The sequence below is a fragment of the Mustela lutreola genome, chromosome 10 (genome assembly GCF_030435805.1).
Source record: "Mustela lutreola isolate mMusLut2 chromosome 10, mMusLut2.pri, whole genome shotgun sequence".
In the NCBI taxonomy this organism is placed as follows: domain Eukaryota; kingdom Metazoa; phylum Chordata; class Mammalia; order Carnivora; family Mustelidae; genus Mustela; species Mustela lutreola.
The window spans coordinates 6,289,423-6,310,789 of NC_081299.1; the positions used below are offsets into that span (position 1 = coordinate 6,289,423).

The 21,367-nt window shown below is 57.9% G+C and overlaps 1 protein-coding gene across 4 annotated transcripts in view; it reads left to right on the forward strand.

Moving 5' to 3' along the window:
* Positions 1–17,868, forward strand: part of H6PD (hexose-6-phosphate dehydrogenase/glucose 1-dehydrogenase) — a 29,066-nt gene extending 11,198 nt beyond the window's left edge. For all 4 annotated transcript variants that reach the window (XM_059135298.1, XM_059135297.1, XM_059135296.1 and 1 more), the window contains exons 4-5: positions 10,017–10,286; positions 11,425–17,868. In XM_059135298.1, coding sequence (XP_058991281.1) covers positions 10,017–10,286; positions 11,425–12,788 — 1,634 coding nt within the window. In that variant the 3' untranslated portion in view covers positions 12,789–17,868. The remainder of the gene's footprint in view (positions 1–10,016; positions 10,287–11,424) is intronic.
* Positions 17,869–21,367: the final 3,499 nt, after the last annotated feature.

A 21,367-nucleotide genomic window follows, 5' to 3' on the forward strand; every position in this document is an offset into this window, starting at 1 on the left:
CGGGAGCTTTGCTCAGGGGCCTTCTCCACGAGGTCGGCTCCCATCAGGCTCTCCGATGGCCACGTGCCTCCCTTCTCTGCCCTCCAGGCTTTTCTGGGTCTTCTCCGGCCCGTGCGCGTCTTTGCAGACCCTGGGCGCCAGGCCCCTCCTTTCTGGCCCCTGGCACACTCGTCAGACGGCCGAGCAAACACCAAGGGAATGAGCGGCACTGGCCTGGGGCCTGGGGCCTCTCTCTGCCAGGTGACCCCGGCACATGTCGCTTCCCTGCTCGGTGAGGCAGTGCGGACACGGCTGTGGCTCCCGAGGCGGCCCGGAGCTCTGGCCTTCGGGGAGTTCTTCACCTGCTGGGAGCGTGTTGTTTCGTTCAAAGCATCTGTTCTTACCCAAGACTGTAGAAGCTAATTATTCTTGTGTCAGTCCCCCCAGGGGCCGAATGAGGTGGGTTCTCATTAGCCTCCACCTACAGGTGCGGTTTGAGGACGTGCCCGAGGTCACGGGGCAGGAGGTGGTGGACCAGGCCCTCGGGGCGCGGTCCGGCTCTGGCCCTCAGGTTGGGCACCGCTGCCTCCCGTTTGTCCCATAGTCTGCTCTCTGCAGCCCGAGCTGGAGGATCCGAGGCTGCTGACCCACCCAGGCCCAGGTTGGGGGATCCGGGAGGTCTGTGTCCTTCTGTTAGCCTTTCCCTCTTCTTTCTCCTTCCCTTGGTTCCTCTCTCCAGCTTCCCTCCCTTCTAGTGTGTCCAGTGCTAGAGGCTCTGTGTGAGGAAGGTGGCCGTGCGGAGGGTATGAGGCCTGGCTCTGCCCCCGCCACCGCGCAGGTTCACTGGGGGGAGGGTCTCTTGGGAGAGACTCCAAAATGAACCCCACAGGCAGGCAGTGGGAGGACTGGGGGCCTGGGGCCTGGGAGCCACGGCTCTGAGGGCATCGCTGTCTTTGAGAGGAGCTTGGTTTCTCCGGTTGGGAGCCCATACCGGAACAGAGGCCCTTTCTCCACTGCGCTGAGCCTTTGTGAGTCTCAGGAACCTGCCTCGACCCTCTCAGCTTTCCCTCCTGTCCTAGGCAGGGCTCAGGCTGAGCTTCCTTGTGCCTGTCCTTGTGGGGGCGAGTGCAGGGCATCATTCTTGCTTTATCTGCAGAGGGAGGAGCTTCAGACCCGGGGCTGAGAGCCTGGGGCAGGCTGGGAAGGTGCCGCTGTCACCCCTTCTGTAGGCCAGCACCAGTTCCTGCCTGGACTTGTCTCAGCCACCAGCAGGGCTGGGACACTGGGTCCCCGCCCCCGTTTCTGGCAAGTCCTTCCTGGGCCCACGCTGGGCTGGGGAGGGGCTGTGGTGTCCGGGTTACCAGTTGTGCTGTTGCCCCTTATTCCTTCCAACCCTCTTGCCCCTTTCTTTTCCTTTTGGTTTCTCACATCATTTGTAGGTTTGGGTTTTGTTTTCTTTTTTTTTTTTGCGGGAACCCTGCAGAGCCAGGGGCCAGGCAAACTGCACGCCGGCTCATCCTAGCAAAGGTACTTTGGGATTTTGGAAAAAGGAAAGGAGAAAGTAAGACCGAAAGGCAGGCAGAGGCCTGGGCAGGTCTGTTTGCCAAGGCCTGGCCCGAGGCAGGGAGAATCTCCGGTTTGGAGAGCAGCGCACAGCGGTGCTCCAGGAGGGAGGGGACAGTGGCTCTGCCTTCCAGACTGCCGTGTGGGACCCAGGCAGAGGCCCAACTGCCTGCAGGGTGTGGGGTCTGAGGGGAAGGTCTCCCTGCTGCCATGCCCCAGAGCACAAGGCTTTTTCACTTGGTGGGCCCTGTGCCTTCAGCCCAGAGGCACAGAGAGACCCAGAGCAAGCAGGCAGCAGGGGACCCACTAGCCCCGGAGGGGCTTAGGACCAGTAAGGGGGTGGCCAGCTGCTTGTGCTTGTCGAAGATGGCCCGTGGGACTGCAGCTGTCCTGGGGGTTGGCTCTCCTTGGTCGGGCTGTTTGCCTGCGGGTCGCATACTTGGGCCCAGACCAGGTTCATGGGGGCTGACTTCCCACTACTGTGCTCGTCCCCATAGCAAGTGAGGCTGATTCCTGAGCACTGGGGACCCAGAAGGACAAGCGTTCTCTGCATGCTGGGAAAGTGGCCCGGTGCCGCTCTGGGGCCTTAAACACTAATCCTCGCTGTCCCCTCTGGGTCCTGCTTTGGAGCCCGTCCCTCGGGGGCCCCTTATAGACAGACTTTAGTTGAGGCCGGAGGGAGAGGGCAGGAGATGTGGGCCCTGCACCCACCTCCCATGCCCAGGGAGCCCCGTGACCAGCACATCCGGGCCTGGGCTGGGCCTTCTGCTGGGGTTGGGGCTGGGAAGGGCAGGAGGAAGGACTGCGCTCCTGCTGGAGGTCACCATGCCTTGCTGCGGTTCAGTGTGCTTAGTAGGCCAGCTGCTGCAGTGACACTGAGCGTGGTCTGGAAGTTTCGGAGGCGGGCTTTAGAGCCCAGTATTCTGATGTGAAGCTGCAGAAGGGCAGAGCGCAGTGGCCGTCTCCCTTCTCCGGATTCCCCACCCCTGCCCGGGGCCTGCGCAGCCCTTGCTGACTCCTGGGCAGGGAGGCTCCAGGGTGGCCCGGCTGTTGAGGACACGCCAGGCCTGGGAACAGGAGGACTCCGGTTCCAAGCTTCTGCAGGCCCTGGGAAGGGGACTTCCGAGTGGCAAGGTCGTTTGGATGTCTCCTCTCACCCCCTAAACATCCGAGCGGGTGAGGCTGGCTGCCCCCCCTTCTTGGGGCTGTGTGAGCAGCTCTCTCCTTCTCTGCCGCAGCCTGGAGCTGGAGTCGCCTGTCTGCCTTGTCACTGCACAGCAGGAGGGGGAGAGCAGGAAGGGGGGAAGGAAGGGAAGAGCATCCTTCCCGGTCCCAGGTCCCTGCTCCTCTCAGTCTCTCAGAGCCACAGAAACCCTGGGGGGCTGGGCTGGCCTGAAGCTGCAGCACCCTGGGCGGTAGGAGGAGTGACCTTGGCTGGGCCGCTCAGCTGCCGATGCGTGGAGAGGACCCCTGCTGGCCCTCCCTGTGGCCACCGGGGGGCCCCATGGGAAGGAGGGCTGCGTTGCGAGTGGCCCGAGGAACAGCCGTCCAGGCTGGGCTGCCCTCTCTTCTGGGGGCGCAGGAATGTGATCCAAGGTCTGTGGCCCCTCAGAACCCCAGTTTCTGACCATTATGCCTGTGGCCACAGGATCTGCCCAGGCCCTTGGCAGTTGGCCTTCCTGCCGGGATGTGCTCGGAGCGTCTCTGCGTCTCTTTGCTGCCCTACTTTCTCCTCTGCGTGGAAGGCTTTTTTTTTTTTTTTGGCAGGAAGAAAGAGGGAGACTTCGTGAGGATGGTGTAGCTGTCCCTGCCTGAGAGGGTCCCTGTTCCCATGGGGGGGAAGGAGCGTGGTGCATGCTGACCTCTGAGGGTCAGAGGGGCTGCATCGTGCCTCTCACACAGGGACCAAGGCGGCCTGGGTCCTCCCAGCTGCGTGCCCGCTGTCCCGCCGTCCAGCCTGGTGCGTGTCCTCCTGCAGGGCTGTCTTCAGGGTGAGCTCAGGGAGCTGCCAGGCCTCCTGACTGGAGAGAACCCCGGCCAGCCCGCAGACCTGCTCTCTCTCCTTGGCCCTCCCCACTTTTTATTCTTAGTTACCTCGAAGGTCCTGGGAGGGATCATAGCGAGCTTTCAGTTTTGTTGTTCTTAACTCCGTGTTTTCCTGGGACGATCCAGATCTCCACAGCATGGAGGCAATGGGGGGGGGGGGTTCTGGTCCCGGTTCTGAAGCGTGTGTTCCGCAGCACATCTCTGTATGATGACGGTAACCCCCTTACCTCTCTTGGGGTTGTTTTAAGGATGAAATGAAATCACATACATAGAAATACTTGACAAAGGAGAATGCTGTTCTTCCAAGCCGACAAGGGGAGGGAGTGGCAGTGTTCTTCACAGTTCCCCGTGACCTCACCGTGACCCGTGCTGGCTGATGTATAGACCCTCGCTGGTCTTTAATGCTCCATTGTGTCTGTCCTTCACCTGACAGCGTCTCTCTGTCTCATGTATGTATGTGAATGTGTATTTAAACTTCCATGTTTCGACAGTCTGTACAGTGTATAAGCTCTGTGTTTCTGTTCTGTTTGTGTCACAGAAAATGAATCGCCCCATTATGAGGTGTTTTGGCTGTTTTCACTTTTTGTTATTTTAACTAGGACGTTGCAAACTTCTAAAAAATTAGGATCTAATTCACGTTTCATAAAATGTACCCTTTTAGGGGCTCCTGGGTGGCTCAGTGGGTTAAAGCCTCTGCCTTCAGCTCAGGTCATGATCCCAGGGTCCAGGGATCGAGCCCTGCATTGGGCTCTCTGCTCAGTGGGGAGCTTGTTTTTCCCTCTCTCTCTCTCTGCCTACTTGTAATCTTTATCTGTCAAATAAATAAATAAAATCTTAAAAATAGAAAAAGAAAATGTACCCTCTTAAAGTGTACAGTTCAGTAGTTGACATATTCACAAAGTTGTTCAACCACTGTCGTTCTAGAACATTTATGAGCATTAAAAAAAATATTTTCCGTTTGAGTATGCTTCTGAAGTGGAATTACTGGGCCACACGGTGGAAATGACTTTGTAGCTCGTGTTGCATCTTATTAGACTGATTTCTAGAACATCTGCAACAGTGTGTCTGTGTCTAGTTTTCCTATAGCTTTGCCTGCATGGGTGCTCCTGTCCTTCCTGTCCTTGCCAGTTTGGTGGGTTTGTGGGAATCTTCTTCTTCTTCTTCTTCTTTTTTTTTTTTTTAAGATTTTTATTTATTTATTTGACAGCAAGAGAGGGACTACAAGAAGGGGGATAGGAGAGAGAGAGAGGCAGATTCCCCGCTGAGCAGGGAGCCCAGAGCGGCCCCTCACTTTTTCTAAGCTTGTATTTTTTTTTTAAGATTTTATTTGTTTATTTGACAGAGATCACAAGTAGGTAGAGAGGCAGGCAGAGAGAGAGGAGGAAGCAGGCTCCCCGCTGAGCAGAGAGTCCGATGTGGGGCTCGATCCCAGGACCCTGGGATCATGACCTGAGCCGAAGGCAGAGTCTTTAACCCCCTGAGCCACCCAGGCGCCCCTCTAAGCTCCCATTTTTAAGTAATCTCTACATCCAACGTGGGGCTCAGACTCCTAACCTCGAGATAAGGAGTTGTGCGCTCTACCAGCTGGGCCAGCCAGGCGCCCCTTGGAAGTCGTCTTTAAGAGAAGTCTGCTTCTCTTGCCTTCGATGGGATGCTAACCCACAAAGGTTTGAGCGGCAGCACAGCGGAGGGGCAAAGCGGGTCTCCCATGCTGGCGATGTTGCGATCTTGTGATCGTGGACGGTGCTGGACTTGAGCCGTGGGGAAGCCGGGATGTTGGAGGGCTTGCTTCCACTTTTCCGATGTGGTCGGGACTTTTTCTGTCCTTGTCCGTCCATCAGTGGGTTTTTCACCCTCAGCTTTCAGTCTAGGAAAGGCTAGCAGGAGTCAGTATAGATCATTTTCAGGAAAAATCAGCCACAGTAATTGGTGCTCACTAGGGAATAAACCAGAGCAGTTGGCGTTGTCAGGAGAGCGGGGGCCCCTGGCTTGACTTCCTGTCCTGTGGTTGTCTCTCCGGCAGAGGCGAGGCGAAAAGGCAGAAGGACCCAGGAAGGGATGGGAGGCTGTGCTAAACACGGGTGTCCCCCCCCAAGCTTGAAATTAAGGAGTAAAGGAAGCTCTCTTTTACCCAGCGGGTGGCAAACCTGTGACGTGCGTTCTCCTCTCCCCGTGGATGGAGAGAGGATAAAAACAGGAAGACGGCTACCGAGGGGTTCGCTACGCTAACGAGTAGTAGACAGATACAGGGCTTTTAAGGATCCTGCTGTGTTCCTCTATCCAAAATTCATCTGTTCTCGAAGCTTTAAATATCCCATTTATACTTTTAACCATGCAATTCACTGATTCCAGGACACTTCTTCTTTTTTTTTTTTTTTACACTTGACCATCTCTGAAGTCGCATGTACCACTGATGGGGCGCCGTGGTTGACGTGGCCAGCGGCCCATCTGTTCCTTAGCGGTTGTAAAACAGTGATGCCTTTGCCATCGGGGGCATTTGGGATTTCATGAAATCCAGGATATCTCTAGCCCTCGTGGCCTGCGGCCTTCTCGATACGGTCACCACTGCACATTCAGTAGATGTCGAATGTAAACGGTCGTTGAATTTCTCTCAGGAAACACCAGCTGCATTTTCAGACTTCTTTATTTCCAGGTGGTGACGGTCCCCTGTGTTGCCTGGCCGGTAGCCCCTCTCTTGCAGCTCCTGTAATAACACAGATCCTAGCCGGGACCTCCCAGCGCCTCCTGTGTGCCAGGCACCGTTCCCAGCCCCATACATGGGTTAACTCATTACTGCCCAGGGCAGCCCGACTCAGGGGAATGCCACTGTCCCCCACTTACGAGGGAGTGAGGACCGCTCATGTGGGGTCGCAGAGCTGAAAGGCGACAGAGCGGGTACGTGAACCCGTACCTCCCGCCTCCGGAGACCACACTCCAGGTCACGACCCGGATGGGCCTCCGCACAGCCTGTATTCATCTCCTGACTGATGCCTTGCATTTTGCTGTCACTTCATTTTCTGTGGCCCTAGTTACGTCCTGGATGTGCCCCAAGTGCTGCCTTGCTGGTTGCATCACCACCAGGCCCCTCGCAGGAAGGTCGTCTGGCAGGTGGGTGGGAGAGGGCGGTGGCCCACGGCACCTCCGTCGGGGTTCCCCTTCCTGCTCTAACACTTGCTTGAAAAAGTCTTATTTGAGATACAAGCCACATATCAGACAATTTAAAACATACAGTGCAGTGGATTTTAATATACTCTCAGCTGTGCAGCCACCACAGGCAACCCTAGAACGTTCGTATTGTCTTCAGAAGAAGCCCCACACCCCTTATCCTCATGCGCATTCCCTCCCAGCCCCGCGCAGCCGCCGACCCACTGTGTCTGTGGATCTGCCTGTTCCTGCCACATCCCGTCCAGGCGACCTCACACCGCGGGTGGCCTCTGGGTTTGGCTTCTCTCGCCGAGCGCACGGCGTCCGGCACGGTGTCTGGGTGTGTCTGCATGGCAGCGGGCACCGGGACTTCTGTCGTTCGTGGGAATAATGTCCAACAGACTATGGAATAGGCCACATTTTATCCACCCGTCAGCAGATGATGGACATTTGAGTTCTTTCCAGTCCTCGGCCGTTGTGAATAGTTTGTGTACCCATGTCTGCGTGCGTCTACATTTTCATTTCTCTTGGGTGCGCACGCAGGAGTGAAATTGCTGGACCACATGGTAATTCTGTTTAACTGGTGGAAGTAAAGAGCTTTTAATAGCCCTGGAGACTTCTCAGCCTCGCTTACAAGTCCCTTTCCGTCTGTTCTGGATTTCTGCTATTTTGGATCACAGACCACTGTCCGGCTTCCCGCTGTCGGACACACTGTGTGTTGGGGCCTCTGTCCTCTGGTTAGTGATGTGTACCCCAGCTAGGGTGTGGCCCAGGGCAGAGTCCACACACATATGTATTGCTTTGAGATATACAGCATTTAAAAAAATCAGTTATTTGTGCACACTTAAAAATCACGAGATTCTGAAGCACCTGGGTGGCTCCGTCGGTTAAGTGTCCAGCTTACGGTTTGGCTCAGGTCATGATCTCACCGTTGTGGGGTTGAGCCTTCCGTTGAGCTCTGTGCTCAGTGTGGAGTCTGCTTCAGATTCTCTTTCCCTCTCCCTCGCGCTCTCACTCTCAAATAAATAAATAGGATCTTTAAAAAAAAATCATGAGATTCAACTTAATCCAAACCTTTATATTCTCCTAAAAATCTGGAAGATTTGGTCGCGCAGGCCCATCATCCTGTGAGGCGCCACCGGACTGCAGCTGAGGCATCCGACAGGCCTGAGGGACACCTTCCCTGCCCTGTCCTCCTCCTACTGTGACTGGCTTCACTAGGATTTGGGGGTCCCTGACCTTTGACCTAGGTCTATCCTTCCAGCAAAGCTCTGCCAGCCTCTTCCTGCTACTCCCACCAGCCGCTGGTACTTGTGCCATTCCGCTCCCCTCCTGAGTTTAATGTTCACTTGTGTGGTGGTTTAGGTGGGAGTAGTGGGACATTGAAGGGGGGGGGTCTTTGGGTGGTAAGAATGGCAGGCTCTGCGTGCAGTCTCATTTTTACTCCTTTGTCAGCTGTGTGGCCCTCGGCAAATTACCTAACTTCTCTGAATCCCAGTTTCCTTGTATTTTTACAATTAAAATTTGTGTTTTAAAATTAAGACCTTCTGGGGCACCTGGGTGAGTCAGTCGTTGGGTGTCTGCCTTCGGCTCAGGTCATGGTCCCAGGGTCCTGGGATGGAGCCCCACTTTGGGCTCCCTGCTCAGTGGAAAGTCTACTTCTCCCTCTCTCACTTCCCCTGCTTGTGTTCCCTCTTCTGCTGTGTCTCCACCTGTCAAATAAATAGATAAATAAATCTTGAAAAAAAGAAATAAAAGTAAGACCTCCTTACAGATCATGATTGTTAGGAGTAAACGGACCGATAGACACTGTTCCTGGAATTACTGGCTTTTCTTGATGTCTTCTCGGCCACACTGTAAGTACCCCTGTGCGGCTGGGGGTACTCAGACATTGTTTCGGCAGTGGGGGGTGGTGGGGGGGTTGGTGTTTTGGAGGCACTGTTGCGCTCGATTGTCAGGTTCTGTCTGAGAACGAGAGTCAGGCTCCTATTGCTGAGGACAAAGGTGCCTTCCTAGGAGCGGGCTTCTGGGTTAATTTCTTGCCCCACGACACGTGGCCTATTGGGCTGCATTCAGGGCACGTTCTGCCAGTCATGGCTGGTCCTGCTCGCCGTCCAGCTGGCGGTGAGCGAGTACCATGGGCCGGGCTGGGGCAGGTGGCTCAGCGCTGGTGCCAAGGACCCCGGGTGGCCCCTGTAAGGGAGTGTGCGGGACCAGGCAGGTCTAAACCGGGGGCCGCTGCTTCTTGCTTATTTGGATTAAACATTGACTAGATAAAAAAGAATTCCTATTAAATGTGCATAGCATGAAGAAGTACGTGGTAGCGCAGACCCCAGTGTACCCACCAAGCCACTTTTTAAAAGGAGCCTTATTGTGCCCTTCCCCAAATCCTGTCCTTTTTTCTCTCCTTAACTATTCCAGATTTTGGGTAGCTCATTCCTTTGCTTCTCTTTATTGTTTCTATGTAGGTCAGAGTCTCTAGACAGTTTGTTGTTTAGTTTTGAGGGAGATGCATGCCGTGTGTGGGGGGTTTCTTTTTGTCCTTTTATCCTGCGATCAGGATGACCTCTTCAGATCTGTCTTCTAATGACTCTTTCCACCTGTTTTTAATTCATAAAACCTACCCACTGAATTTCTAATATCCAGTGTCGTTTTTCATTTATTGAAGTTCTAAATACACCGGTCGTTTTATATCCTGTTTTCAAAATTGGTTTTCATGTTATCAGAGTGAGCATGTTTCTTCCTCTCGACATCAGGATCTTGTGAGTGTGGATGCTCCGGCTCTCTCCATTTACCCCATTTAATGGTAGGGTGCAGAAGCAGACCCAGATGTCAGGAAATGCCTGGGATCACACATTCCTAAGCAACACAGACCCCAGAGCCGAGGCCCTTGCAGTGATGCCGCCGCCCCCAGCAGTACCACACCTGCAGACGGATGCCAGGGGTGGGACACGGGGCACAGGAGTCCGGCCTCACATCTGCCAATAAACGCCCTCTGGCCTCTGCTGGCGCCAGACCCTTCCCCACGCAGATTCCTGGGAAGGCCCAAGGAGTTGGACAGCTTCACTTAGAATGCTCAGAGACACCCTCCTTCCTTCTCTCGCTGAGGTTGGCTCTGGCTTAAGTCGTTTTTGTAAGCTCTCTGGCCCAGGGTCTAAGGTCACCGGCTGCAGAGTGGGTACACAGGGCTGGGGTGCAGGGTAGGGGGTCCCCGTGTGCCTCGGGGTGGTCTTGCACCTTGCTGATTCTTCACAGCCCCTGCTTCCCCACCCCCTCCCGTGTAGGCCGCACTGGCTTCTACGAGGAGTACGGCGTCATCCGCGATGTGCTCCAGAACCACCTGACGGAGGTCCTCACCCTCGTGGCCATGGAGCTGCCCTACAACGTCAGCAGCTCAGAGGCTGTGCTGCGGCACAAGCTCCAGGCCTTCCAGGCTCTGCGGGGCCTGCACAAGGGCAGTGCCGTCCTGGGCCAGTACCAGGCGTACAGCGGACAGGTGCGCCGAGAGCAGCAGAAGCCAGACAGCTTCCACAGCCTGACGCCGACCTTCGCAGGTGGGCCCCGGGGCTGCCCCCTACTGGAAGCAGCTTCCTGAGTCCAGACGCCCTTTGGTTGGGTTGGAAGAGACCTTAGGTGGCACATTCACCAGGGGGCTCGTCGCCAAGGAGGAAGGGCCTTCGCTTCTCTGGCCTTCTGGCGTCTTTCGGCAGCAGCTTACCTGTTGGGTCGTTCTGGGTGACGGGCACCCCGGCGGTGGTCTCAGTTCGGTCCGCATCCACACACGCTTCTGGAGCTCTCTGAGCTGGGGACAGACCCAGCTTCCGCCTATAACCAGCCCCCCAGGGAGGCTACAGATTGGTCCGGCCACAGCCCAGGGCACCTCCAGCAGGCAGTCTCCCTGCTGCTCAGACAGACGTCCTCCTGAACCGTGCTATGGACCATTCCCGGGCCCAGAGTGCCCCTGGAGAGGCCTGCCCCCCTAAGGCTGCAGGTAATAAGCTCCTCCCCAGGAGCGGCGGCTGTCCGTGGGGCACTGAGGACGTGCCAGGCCCTGGCTAGAGGCCACCTCCTAGATATCTGAGGGCACAGACCCGGGATGCAGGCAGCATCACTGCTCCCATTCCAAGGTCAGGAAACCAGAGGCTCCATGAACTTCAGACACTTGCTCAGGGTCATGTGGAGGCAGTATGTAGGAAAACCAGGCTGGGGACCCGAGTCAGGAGGGCACTGAGCTCTTGGCTCCCACTGCCATGTTCCTGTCCCTGCACGCCCCCCCTTACCTGCTCACCACCCTGCTGTGGGCTCAGAGCCCTGGCCCTGCCCCTTCTCCCCTGTCTGGCCTTGGCTCAGGCATATCCAGGTGCTCTGCAAGTGGGAGGGAAGCATCCCCACCCCCCACCGTGAGACTTCAGTTCTCTTTGCTGGGGCAGGGAGGCTAGGACCATAAGGCGCCTCACGGAGGGGTGGCTGAGGTGGTCCAGAGGCTGCATTTCTAGCACTGACTGGGCATTGAGTAGATGCTAGAAAGACTGAGCATGACAAGGCCTGAGGTGCTTCAAAGGCACCTGCCTAGAGGAAGGGCTCAGAGACAAGAAGTGCTGATGGGGAGGGAGGGTAGGGAAGGTGGGTGTGCTGGGAAGTCCTGGGCTCTCTGTGCCCAAGGGTCACCTCCGCTGTCCCCTGTCACCTCAGGCATCCTTGTTCACATGGACAACCTTCGCTGGGAGGGCGTCCCTTTCATCCTGATGTCTGGCAAAGCCTTGGATGAGAGAGTGGGCTACGTGCGGATCTTGTTCCGGAACCAGGCTTACTGCGCCCAGACTGAGACGCGCTGGGTGGCGGACCAGAGCCAGTGCCTGCCACGGCAGATCGTCTTCTACATCGGACACGGGGAGCTGGGCAGTCCCGCCGTGCTGGTCAGTCGGAACCTGTTCAGGCCCTTCCTGCCCTCTGGGAGCTGGAAGGAAGTGGAGGACCGGCCCGGGCTCCGCCTTTTTGGGCGCCCCCTGTCGGATTTCTATGCGTACAGCCCCATGAGGGAGCAGGACGCCTATTCTGTCCTCATATCTCACATCTTCCACGGCCGCAAGGACTCGTTCATCACCACAGAGAACTTGCTGGCCTCCTGGGCCTTCTGGACCCCCTTGCTGGACAGCCTGGCCCACGAGGCCCCGCGCCTCTACCCAGGAGGAGCTGAGAACGGGCACCTGTTGGACTTCGAGTTTACTGGCACCCAGTTGCGCTTTTCCCGGCAGCAGCCGGAGCAGCTGGTGCCAGGGCCAGGCTCCGCTCCGAGTCCCAGCGACTTCCAGGTTCTCCAGTCTAAGTACCGGGACAGCCTGCTGATCTCGGCCTGGCCGGAGGAGCTGATCGCGAAGCTGGCCGATGACATCGAGGCCACGGCTATGCGGGCGGTGAGGCGCTTCGGCGAGTTCCACCTGGCGCTGTCAGGCGGCTCCAGCCCCGTGCCCCTGTTCCAGCAGCTGGCCACCCGGCACTACGGCTTCCCCTGGGCCCACACGCACCTGTGGCTGGTGGATGAGCGCTGCGTCCCGCTTCGCGACCCGGAGTCGAACTTCCAGGGGCTGCAGGTGCACCTGCTGCAGCACGTGAGGGTCCCCTACTACAACGTCCACCCCATGCCGGTGCACCTGCACCAGCGCCTCTGTGCCGAGGAGGACCAGGGCGCCCAGATGTATGCCAGTGAGATCTCGGCCCTGGTGACCAACAGCAGCTTCGACCTGGTGCTGCTGGGCATGGGCACGGATGGGCACACGGCCTCCCTGTTCCCACAGTCGCCCGCCGGCCTGGAGGGCCCACAGCCAGTGGTGCTGACCAGGAGCCCCTCCAAGCCGCACCAGCGCATGAGCCTCAGCCTGCCGCTCATCAACCGTGCCCGCAAGGTGGCCATCCTGGTCATGGGCAGGATGAAGCGGGAGATCACCTTGCTGGTGAGCCGTGTGGGCCATCAGCCTAAGAAGTGGCCCATTTCGGGGGTCCTGCCTAGTTCTGGCCAGCTGGTTTGGTATATGGACTATGAGGCTTTCCTGGGATGATGGTGCCTCTGGCCTTTGCTCACTCCCACGCTTGCTTCCCCCTGTCCTGTCCCCGTCCTTAGTCCTGCCACCTGCCCTGGCCCTCTGGAATCTGATGCCTCAGGGTTAAGTCCCCAGAGAGGAAAGGACTAGGCCTTATCCCAATCCCTTTGACAGTCTCTATCCAGTTGTGGTGGGTAGACACAGACATGGAAGAAATGGAGGCTCTGCTCTTGAGAAGCTTCCAGTCCAAGTCAGGAGAGGAATAGCCACGCTAAGAACATACCAGCAGCAGTTACACGATAACACCAGCCAGCACAAAATAAGATTGGTGTGGAAGCTCCCAACTTCAACAGTAATGCAACAGCTAAGGTTAATCAGGGAAGGCTTCCTGGAGGAGGTGATCCTTGAACTGGCTCCTGGGGAAAAGAAGACTGGATAGTAGTGAGACGGGGGCACAGGTGTCCGTCAGGTATAGTGCCCATGCCAACCAGGTGCTAGAAACCGTCTGGAGACCTCGAGTTGGCCATTTCTTTATCCCTCCCTTTCTTCCCAAGCCTCTGGCATTTAGCCTACTGTCCTGGCCTCTCTGTGGCTGCTTCCTCCTGCTCTGTCTCTCTGGGTTCCCTTCCCCTCTGTCTTCCTGCTGTCCCGCAGACAGATGAAGGGCGGTAGCAGTGATACAGCAGCAAACAGTGGGAGGTTTCTTGCAAGTGGTGTTTGGAGCTCCCTTTGTCCGTAGGTGAACTTCTCTGTGTGGGGGAGGCCCCCTGCCCACTCTCCATTCTCTGGCCAACCCCCTTCGTGATACGCAGTCGGCGTAGATGACTCGGCCATTCCAGGGGTCCCTCACTCCAGAGGGTCCTTTACACATCAGGAGACTTCCTATGGGCGTTTCCACTCTCAGTGCACTCTCTTGCTTTACCACGCAAGATCCGGTTAAGTCTTTCTGTGATGGGGACACGTTGTTTGTGGGGAGAGATGTGAGGGAAATCGTCCGGACCACCCAGGGGCTCTGATCTGACCAGACAGGGGCTGGGCCTCCACCCAGGGCGGCTGCGGTTCCCAGGCGGCGCTGGCTGCCCACGGGCTTCTCAGGGACTTGACCAGTTTGCAGCCCTCCCCCTTCACACTACCTCTCAGGGGCACGGAGTCTGTCTGCTTGCTGTCTGCTGGCCCCTCCTGCTGCATCTCCTGGCACCGCCACACACTGACCGCCTGGGGAGACAGACGGGAAGCCCCTGTGGAGAGGAGGTGGGTGCTCTGTTCTCCGTTAGCGCCGGCCGGTAATGGTGGCGGGGGATGGGGTGTCTCTAAATTCCTTTAAGAAATATTCTCACACATTTAGTTGGTATTTCAGCTGCCCACATGCTCATGCTCCCAAGGCAGGACTGGGAGGGAATGAGCCCGATTTTTCCCTGGTGGCTGCTCTCTTGTTTTACAGTCACACCTTGTGTCAGTTGTTGGTGTCACCCTGAGGGCTTTCCTTGGTGAGGAAATACGTCATCGTCATCGGCAGACGTATTTCTCTGCTTTTGATTGTTTATACTTTCTTCAAGGCTATGGATTGAAAAGCCTTGAAGAAAAAAAAGCCTGAGCTGGGGGTTCTCCATGGGAAAGGCTCTAGTGTTCAAAGCCCCGTGGCCTCGCACGACCCTCCGACAGGACAGTTCTCCTTACACCGGGAGAGCTGACCTTGGCAAAGCTCTCCCCACTGCCGGGTCGGCAAGTCTCTGTGTCTGGGGGTCTGCGGTTTAGCGGTTTTCTTTTGCCTCCAGGGCTCGTGCTCCTGAGGGGACACGGACGGTTGCAGGCCCGGTGCCGCCTGTGGCCACGTGGGGGCGTTCTTGCACCGTCCCTGCCCTCCCCTCCCCTCCCGGCAGCCCAGGAGCCCTTGGCCTTGAACACGCCATGTGTGCCATGTGTTCGTCAGGAACTTCATCCTCTGTGGTTGTAACACCGCTACAGCATAGGCCAGCAGGCTCTTGATGTCACCACTGCTGACTAATAGTGAGTCCGTGTGGGCCTGAGCCCAGGACCTCCCGTCCGAGAGGAGGGTCCTGCCTTCATCTGTGGATGGGGCAGGGGCGGGGGCCAGGGCAGGGGGGCCAAGTGGTGTCCTGAGATCACAGCAGGAAAGTCCACCAGAAGACCCTGCCGGTGTTCTCCTGCGTCCGCTTGCTCCCTTGTCCTGTACTGGGCCACCTAGACTCGTGGTGTTCCGCCTTTCCGGACCATGACCCACGGTCGGAAGCACACCTTACCCCAGGCGTCCGTGATCACATTTGTGTGCGAGTCTGCCTCACGCACAAGTTCCATGAAGGGATTCTTACCTTAGGACACGAGACGCTTTCCAGTTTCTATTTTTCGTGTTTGAGAAAAGCTGCTTAGAGCCTGTTAGACTGAGCTGATACATAGTCCGGAAAATGCTGCTCTGATCCAACTGCACGCTGTCCGTGAGCTGAGGCCCCGAGGTGCAGAAGGGAGCCTGCGTGTCGAGCTCACCCGGGGACCACGAGGGAGCACGCAGGGGCGGGAGCCCGGGCTGTTCCCAGGTTCGTGCTGCGGGCCCGTATGCTGCAACGAGGCTGCTGTGGCCCCAGTGTGGGTGCCGCTCTGCCCCCCCCACTTCCTCGAGCGGTTGACGAGGGCCGGGGCGGCATGACACACGGTGCTCAGTGGCCTCCACTCTCTCATGTGCCCAGTGAGGAACGTGAGGGGGTCCTTGTTTGCAGAGACTTGGACACCAGAGCAGCAGTTGTCTGATGCCACAGGCCAGGGTGCCCCGAGGGGCGGGCGGGAGCCTGCCTATCCTCCGGACCTGGGGGGCTGGTATTAGCATCTCTAGAGCGAGCCCCTTGCCATGTGCTGTGGGGAGAGAAGGGAGGGGCTTTCCAGGTGGTCGTGAGCCAGACTCCGAGTTTGCTCTGGGAGCACCGTTCTCTGCTGACCGCAAGTCACAACAGTCGTGTCACGCTGGCCGCTGCTGCTCGCTTCTCTGCAGACAGAGCTCTAGTCCCACCCTGGGCCTGGCGGGCCAGAGTTTCCCCCTCCCCGGGTCGTCCCCCCGGAGTACCAGGCCTGCTGTCCCCGGGGCCCAGAGCTCGCTGCTGCTCTGCCTCGCTCCCTCGCTTCCCCGTTTGCCCAGAGAGCTGGGGACCGTGTGGCAGAGAAAGGAGTGGGGGGACGCTTCCATAGGCCCTTGAGGGGTGGTTTCCCGCTGTTTAGTTTTCCAGGGACAAAAAAAATTTTATTTTCAACAAAAACACATGCGGCCTCACATAAGCAGCATAGACTCAGTCTGTGTCGGTTTTATCTGGTTAAGTTTTTCTCCTAAGGAGACAGGAGCCTGCAGACCTCAGGCCGCTTGTAGAGAAGCTGCCTGGCGGCGTGTTCAAGAACGCACGAGGCCCATGGTGGCCGGCCTGTGCCATCCACGGCCGCCCGCCCCTTGAAAGACAAACCCAGAGGGCCGAGGGCCATGAGAGGGCAGCTGCCACCCAGTGTCACCCCGCCGTCCCCTGCCGTCAGCCTCGCTGCTTGTACTACCCCCAGCCCCCGCCCCGGGACCTCCTGCCACCCTCTGCTGGGCCCACAGCTGCAGCCCGTGCTGGGGGCGCTCGAGGGGCTGCTCACTTCATTCCGGGGTCCCCTCCTCCAGCCACACCAGCATCGGCCGCTAACAGGAGCCCAAGGGGGCGTTTGGCCAGATCACAGGGGCGAGCGGCTCAGTTGGTCCACCCGGTGCTCAGAGGCTCTGGGAATGTTTGTTCCAGCAACGAGTGTCGCCTGGTTGGAAGTGTCGCTGGCTTCCCCCGTGGGCCCTGCCGGCCCTCTGCCCACCGCAGCTCACCCGAGCCACCGGCTCTGTCCAGCTTCCGTCTGGTGCTGGGGGCCTGTGGGGGGTGCTGGCGGGCCATGGGCCCCTCTCACACCCTGTGGCATCTCCGTGGAAGTGAGGGTCCCTTCGTTCTGGGGACTTGCAGTGGCAGATGTCTTCTCCAGAGGCGGTGCTCCCTGGCCCCCAGTCGGCAGCCCCGGTGAGGTGTGAGCACGGCATCCACGGCTCGTTGCTAAGCGAGGCACAAGCTCACCAGTGCTGTCGCCAGCACAGGACTGGAGGAGGCATTTCTGAAATCCTAGCGAGCTGGGGAGAGTGATCTCTCTGGGGAATCCTCCTCCCTGGGGAGCTTCTGTTTGCAAAGCGGACCCCCAGGGGCTGTGTCTGTGCGTGACCTGAAGGCGGACGGGGCGGGGGGCTAGATGAATTATGCTTCTGCTTGTGTGTTCGTTCCCTAGGATGGTCTTTGTCTATACCCCTTGTCCCGCTCTCGGGTGTTTTGCAGGAAGTCTCTGCATCTTTTCACCCCTCTGGTGCAGGCCGGGTAAACAGACACATTTTTGGTTGCTGAGAGCCCAGGGAGCACATTTGAAAGGCTAGTAGTTCGCTCTGAAAGTGGAAGTGCAAACAGATGCTGCATAAACTCGTCAGTGTGGTGTTTAGCTGTACCGCTACGGAAGTCTAGAGAGGTCGGTCATAAAACATCATGAGATACCTAACTAGGAAAGGACGGGTTGCTGGGTGAGCTCCGGTCGAGGGCCCAGAGTGCATCAGCTCTCCGAGGTGGGACCTGTACAGCCTCCTCCTCCCGGTCCCCCAACCAAGGGCTGAGTGCGGGGTCTTGTCTCCAGCCAGGAAGGCTGAGCTGATCCCGGGCCGGCAAGAGACCTAGATGGGGCGCGGGGCCAGCATGGAAACCAGTGGGTGTTGCGGTCAAGACTGTGTCTGACCGTCCTGTGCTGGGACACTCCGTACTGGGCTTCTGCCTGGCAAGCAGAGAGGCGAGAACCTCCTTTCTCAGAGGGACCGTGTCCTTGTGCGGTGGGGAGACCCAAGACTCGAAGCCCTCCCTGGCGAGTGGCAGGGATGCGCCTTGTCTTCGTTCACGAGGAGACCGACCGCCCCTGGTTTCTGTGGAAGCGGCGGACACTTAGAGATGTTTTAGACAGTGAGATACATTCAGAACAGGGTTTTTAAAATGACTTTTTGTATGTCAAATGGATCATGTATTTTTTAAACAATAAAATTGTTTTGCCAAAAGCTGTGCTCTCCTTTTTCCTGCGGGAGACGGGGTGTGTGGGTGACAGACCTTGGTGCTGTGCTGTGAGTGGGACTTGGTGGAGGGGAGGGGAGAGTCTGGTCCCCAAGGGAGGACCTGCGTACGTACCTTCTTCACACGCAGGTGTGTCGCCGCAAAGTGGCTGCATCCCATTTGCTCAAAGCCCATAGGCCTCCGGGGAGAGACCTCGGTGGGCCAGGTGACCAGGCTTCATGGGTCCCTCAGCTGTCCCCCCCCAACACTGCTGGCAGCCCACCAGCTGGGGAAGCCCTGGGCCAGAGGGAGACGCCAGGAGGGAGCATCTCTGAAAGCCACGGGGCCTGATACCATCGTTGGTCTTTTCTGTGTGCTCTGCCTGATTCTCACCTTCCACCTGTGTCATGTTCCCAGAAACATAAAGATTTTTTTGGGGGGGGGGTAGTTCAGTAAAACTGCAGAACCACTGGGGACAGAGGAGCCAGAGACTTGCTGGTTGTGGGACCCGAGCAGAGTGGTGACTTCACAAGGCAGCGACAGGAACCACGGGCTTAATCCAGAAGGGGAGATGTCCCTAGGGATCAAGAGGCCCGGGGAACAGACACATGCCCAGAGTCCCCAGGGGAAGAAGGGGGGACCGTGGTCGGTAATGAAGGCGGAAACCAGAGGCTGCAGGCGGCCCATGACTGTGCCTCCGCCTGGGAAGCACACGGAGAACAGGCTTCCTGGAGGAGATGGCCCAGAGCTGGGGGAAAAACCAGTGTCGGTTTCCCACTCCCTGCTGGGGAGGGGGTGCTGTCCTGCAGAAACCCAGGGAGACAGGCTCCCCGCCTACCGGCCCTCGTGATGACGGGGCCCAGCTAGCAGCCGTGAAGGCAGCCCTGAGAGTCACAGGTACCTGCTCCCCCCCACTTTGGGGAGCCTCTGCGTGCTTGTATTCAGGGTCCTGGCAGGTCAAGACCCCCAACACCCACAGCCGCAGCGACTGGTTCCAGGTGACCTGTGGCCCAGGTTGGTCAAACCAGAGTGATTCGAGGATGGGGGCCAAAGCTCCTCCGGGTCCCTGGCTGCCCACCTGAGGGCCAGTTGCCCTGGAGCTGCTGGCGACCCTCTGCCCACCACGGGGAGCCTGAGAGGGAGGGACACGGCAGAGAGCAGAGCCAAGCAGCCCTCCCCAGCCCCCGAGTGCGGTCATGCCGGGATTCTGCCTGCTGACCATTTGCAGGGTTAGAAGAGGACTGTCACCCGTGCCGGGGGTGCACAAGAGACACCACAGCTGGGGGCTGCTGGGTGTCTCAGGAAGCCCAGCGGAAACCCCTGCTGGCCCGAGAGGAGGCTGGGGCCTATCGCGAGGGCAGAGCTCCCCGTCTGGGGCCAGGCTTTGGTCAGTCCGGGGAGGCCCCCCGCTGCTGGCTGGCGCCGTGCTAGACCACGTTGGCTGCTGGTTATTGCTTCATCTGAACCATTTTTCCTGACTGAAGTTCTGGCCCAGCCAGCCGGAGGGCGGAAGGCAGGGACGTGCAGATAGTCGAAGGCGCTCTCGGTGGACAAGCTCGGGAAGCGCTGGCCTTTTCCAGAATCTCCTCCGAGCTCTGTGCAGCCACAGCCAGAGCCCTGGAGGGCGTCTGCTTGCCTGCCGGGCCCCCAACAGAAGGGGACAGCATGGCTGGGCGCCCCTGGCTGCCCTCTGTCCACTCCCCCACCTGCTCACCGGCCCGCCGGGGACCAAGACCGCAGAGGCCGGGCGGTAAACGTGTGCGCGAGTGGCTGGAGGGCGATCGTGAAAACGGGACGAATTGTCAGCTACGGCTTCGTGGGTTCAGGGATGGTCCAGATGTCCCTGTTCACACGACACCCGGACATGTGTGCCTCCTGCGGGGGTAGCTACTGAGCAGGGCCGTCTCAGTAACACAGGGAGGCCACCCCAGCGGGGGTGAGTCCCCAAGGGAGGCTCAGGAAGGTCTGCTCTGGGCCCCGAGGCAGGTGTCTGTGGGTGAGGAGAGAACTGGGCTGTCGCCGGGGACCTGAAGGCCTCCTCAGGGCTCGGTCCACAGAGCTTCTCGAAGCCGGGGCAGCCGACGCCAGGGGCTGATGGGTGGGGGACAAGGCGGGTGTGGCCCCGGGGAGACAGAATCTCCCACGTTCACAGTGGCCTGGAGTGGCGACAACGGGGCCAGCACTCGTGTTGGGGTGACGGGGTGGGGGCATGGTAAGGGGAGCGAGCTCGGCCCCCGCACCTGGGACCTTGCACTCTGCTCCCGCCACCCGCCTGTGGACACCGTCATCATGTTTTTTGGGTGAAGGAGCCTCGTTGGAAAGAAAGATCATAGAACCGGGGGTGGGGGGGATTGACCGCTGAACTTGAGAGCAACGTGGGGGCTGGGCGGGAGGGTGACCCCGATTTTCACTGTCACTGCCTCCTCATTTGGTCCCTCCATTAACTACAAGGGCTGCAAAGCTGAGGTCTGTTTCCCTTCCCTCTTCCAACCAAGAGGGAAAGCGACTTCCTAAAGGTAAATTTTCTAGTCGTGTATTAAGAATACCGTAAAAACTGCGAAATGCGAAAAATTATCCGCCATGCCTACCTATTGTTTTTGTGTTCAGGGGTCCCCCTCCGGGCACTTGATCTTTGCCAGGCCAGGCTTCTGTATGCTGCTTTATGGTACGCCTGTATTTTCACGAACATTCTCTGTTTCCTCATGTCTTCACACTTGGGTTTCCACGCGTGCGTTATATCCCAGGAAGAGTAGCGTCCTGATGAAGTTCCTGTCCCTGTCACTGAACACGTATGTTTTTTCTAGCATGTGTCCGCTGGAGATCATGCTCTAACGAAAGGGTTTTATACTGCAAAATTCTTTTTTTTTTTTTTTAAAGATTTTATTTATTTATTTGACAGAGAGAAATCACAAGTAGATGGAGAGGCAGGCAGAGAGAGAGAGGGAGGGAAGCAGGCTCCCTGCTGAGCAGAGAGCCCGATGCGGGACTCGATCCCAGGACCCTGAGATCATGACGTGAGTCGAAGGCAGCGGCTTAACCCACTGAGCCACCCAGGCGCCCCTGCAAAATTCTTTTAAATCTATGGAAGTGTGGGGTTTAAAATGACCCAGTAAACATGAATTACCTTGCAGTGGGACAACAGACTCTGGTAGGACAGCAATGACCACACCAATCATCAGCGGCCCAGGAAGAAAAAGAGGGGACAGTTTGAAGACAGAAGGAGGCGGGAAGGCTCCAGGTCAGCGGGGGTCACCTGCCTGCCGGACTGCAGGCCAGAGCGCCAGCCCCAGAAATTCTCCTTTAAGAGTTCTCAAGCCCTTGGTGCTACTCTCTGGATTTTCAAGCCCTTGGATTCCCAGGTTGCTTTTTTTCCCCAGTTGTGGCCGTCACTGGCTATTCCGATCTCGACTCCTTTGCTCGCAAGTGACAGAAACCCAACTCAGAGCAGACCCGGAAGAACAAGGAAGCGCCTGGCTCCTGTCCGTAGACGGCCTGGAATTCAGGGAG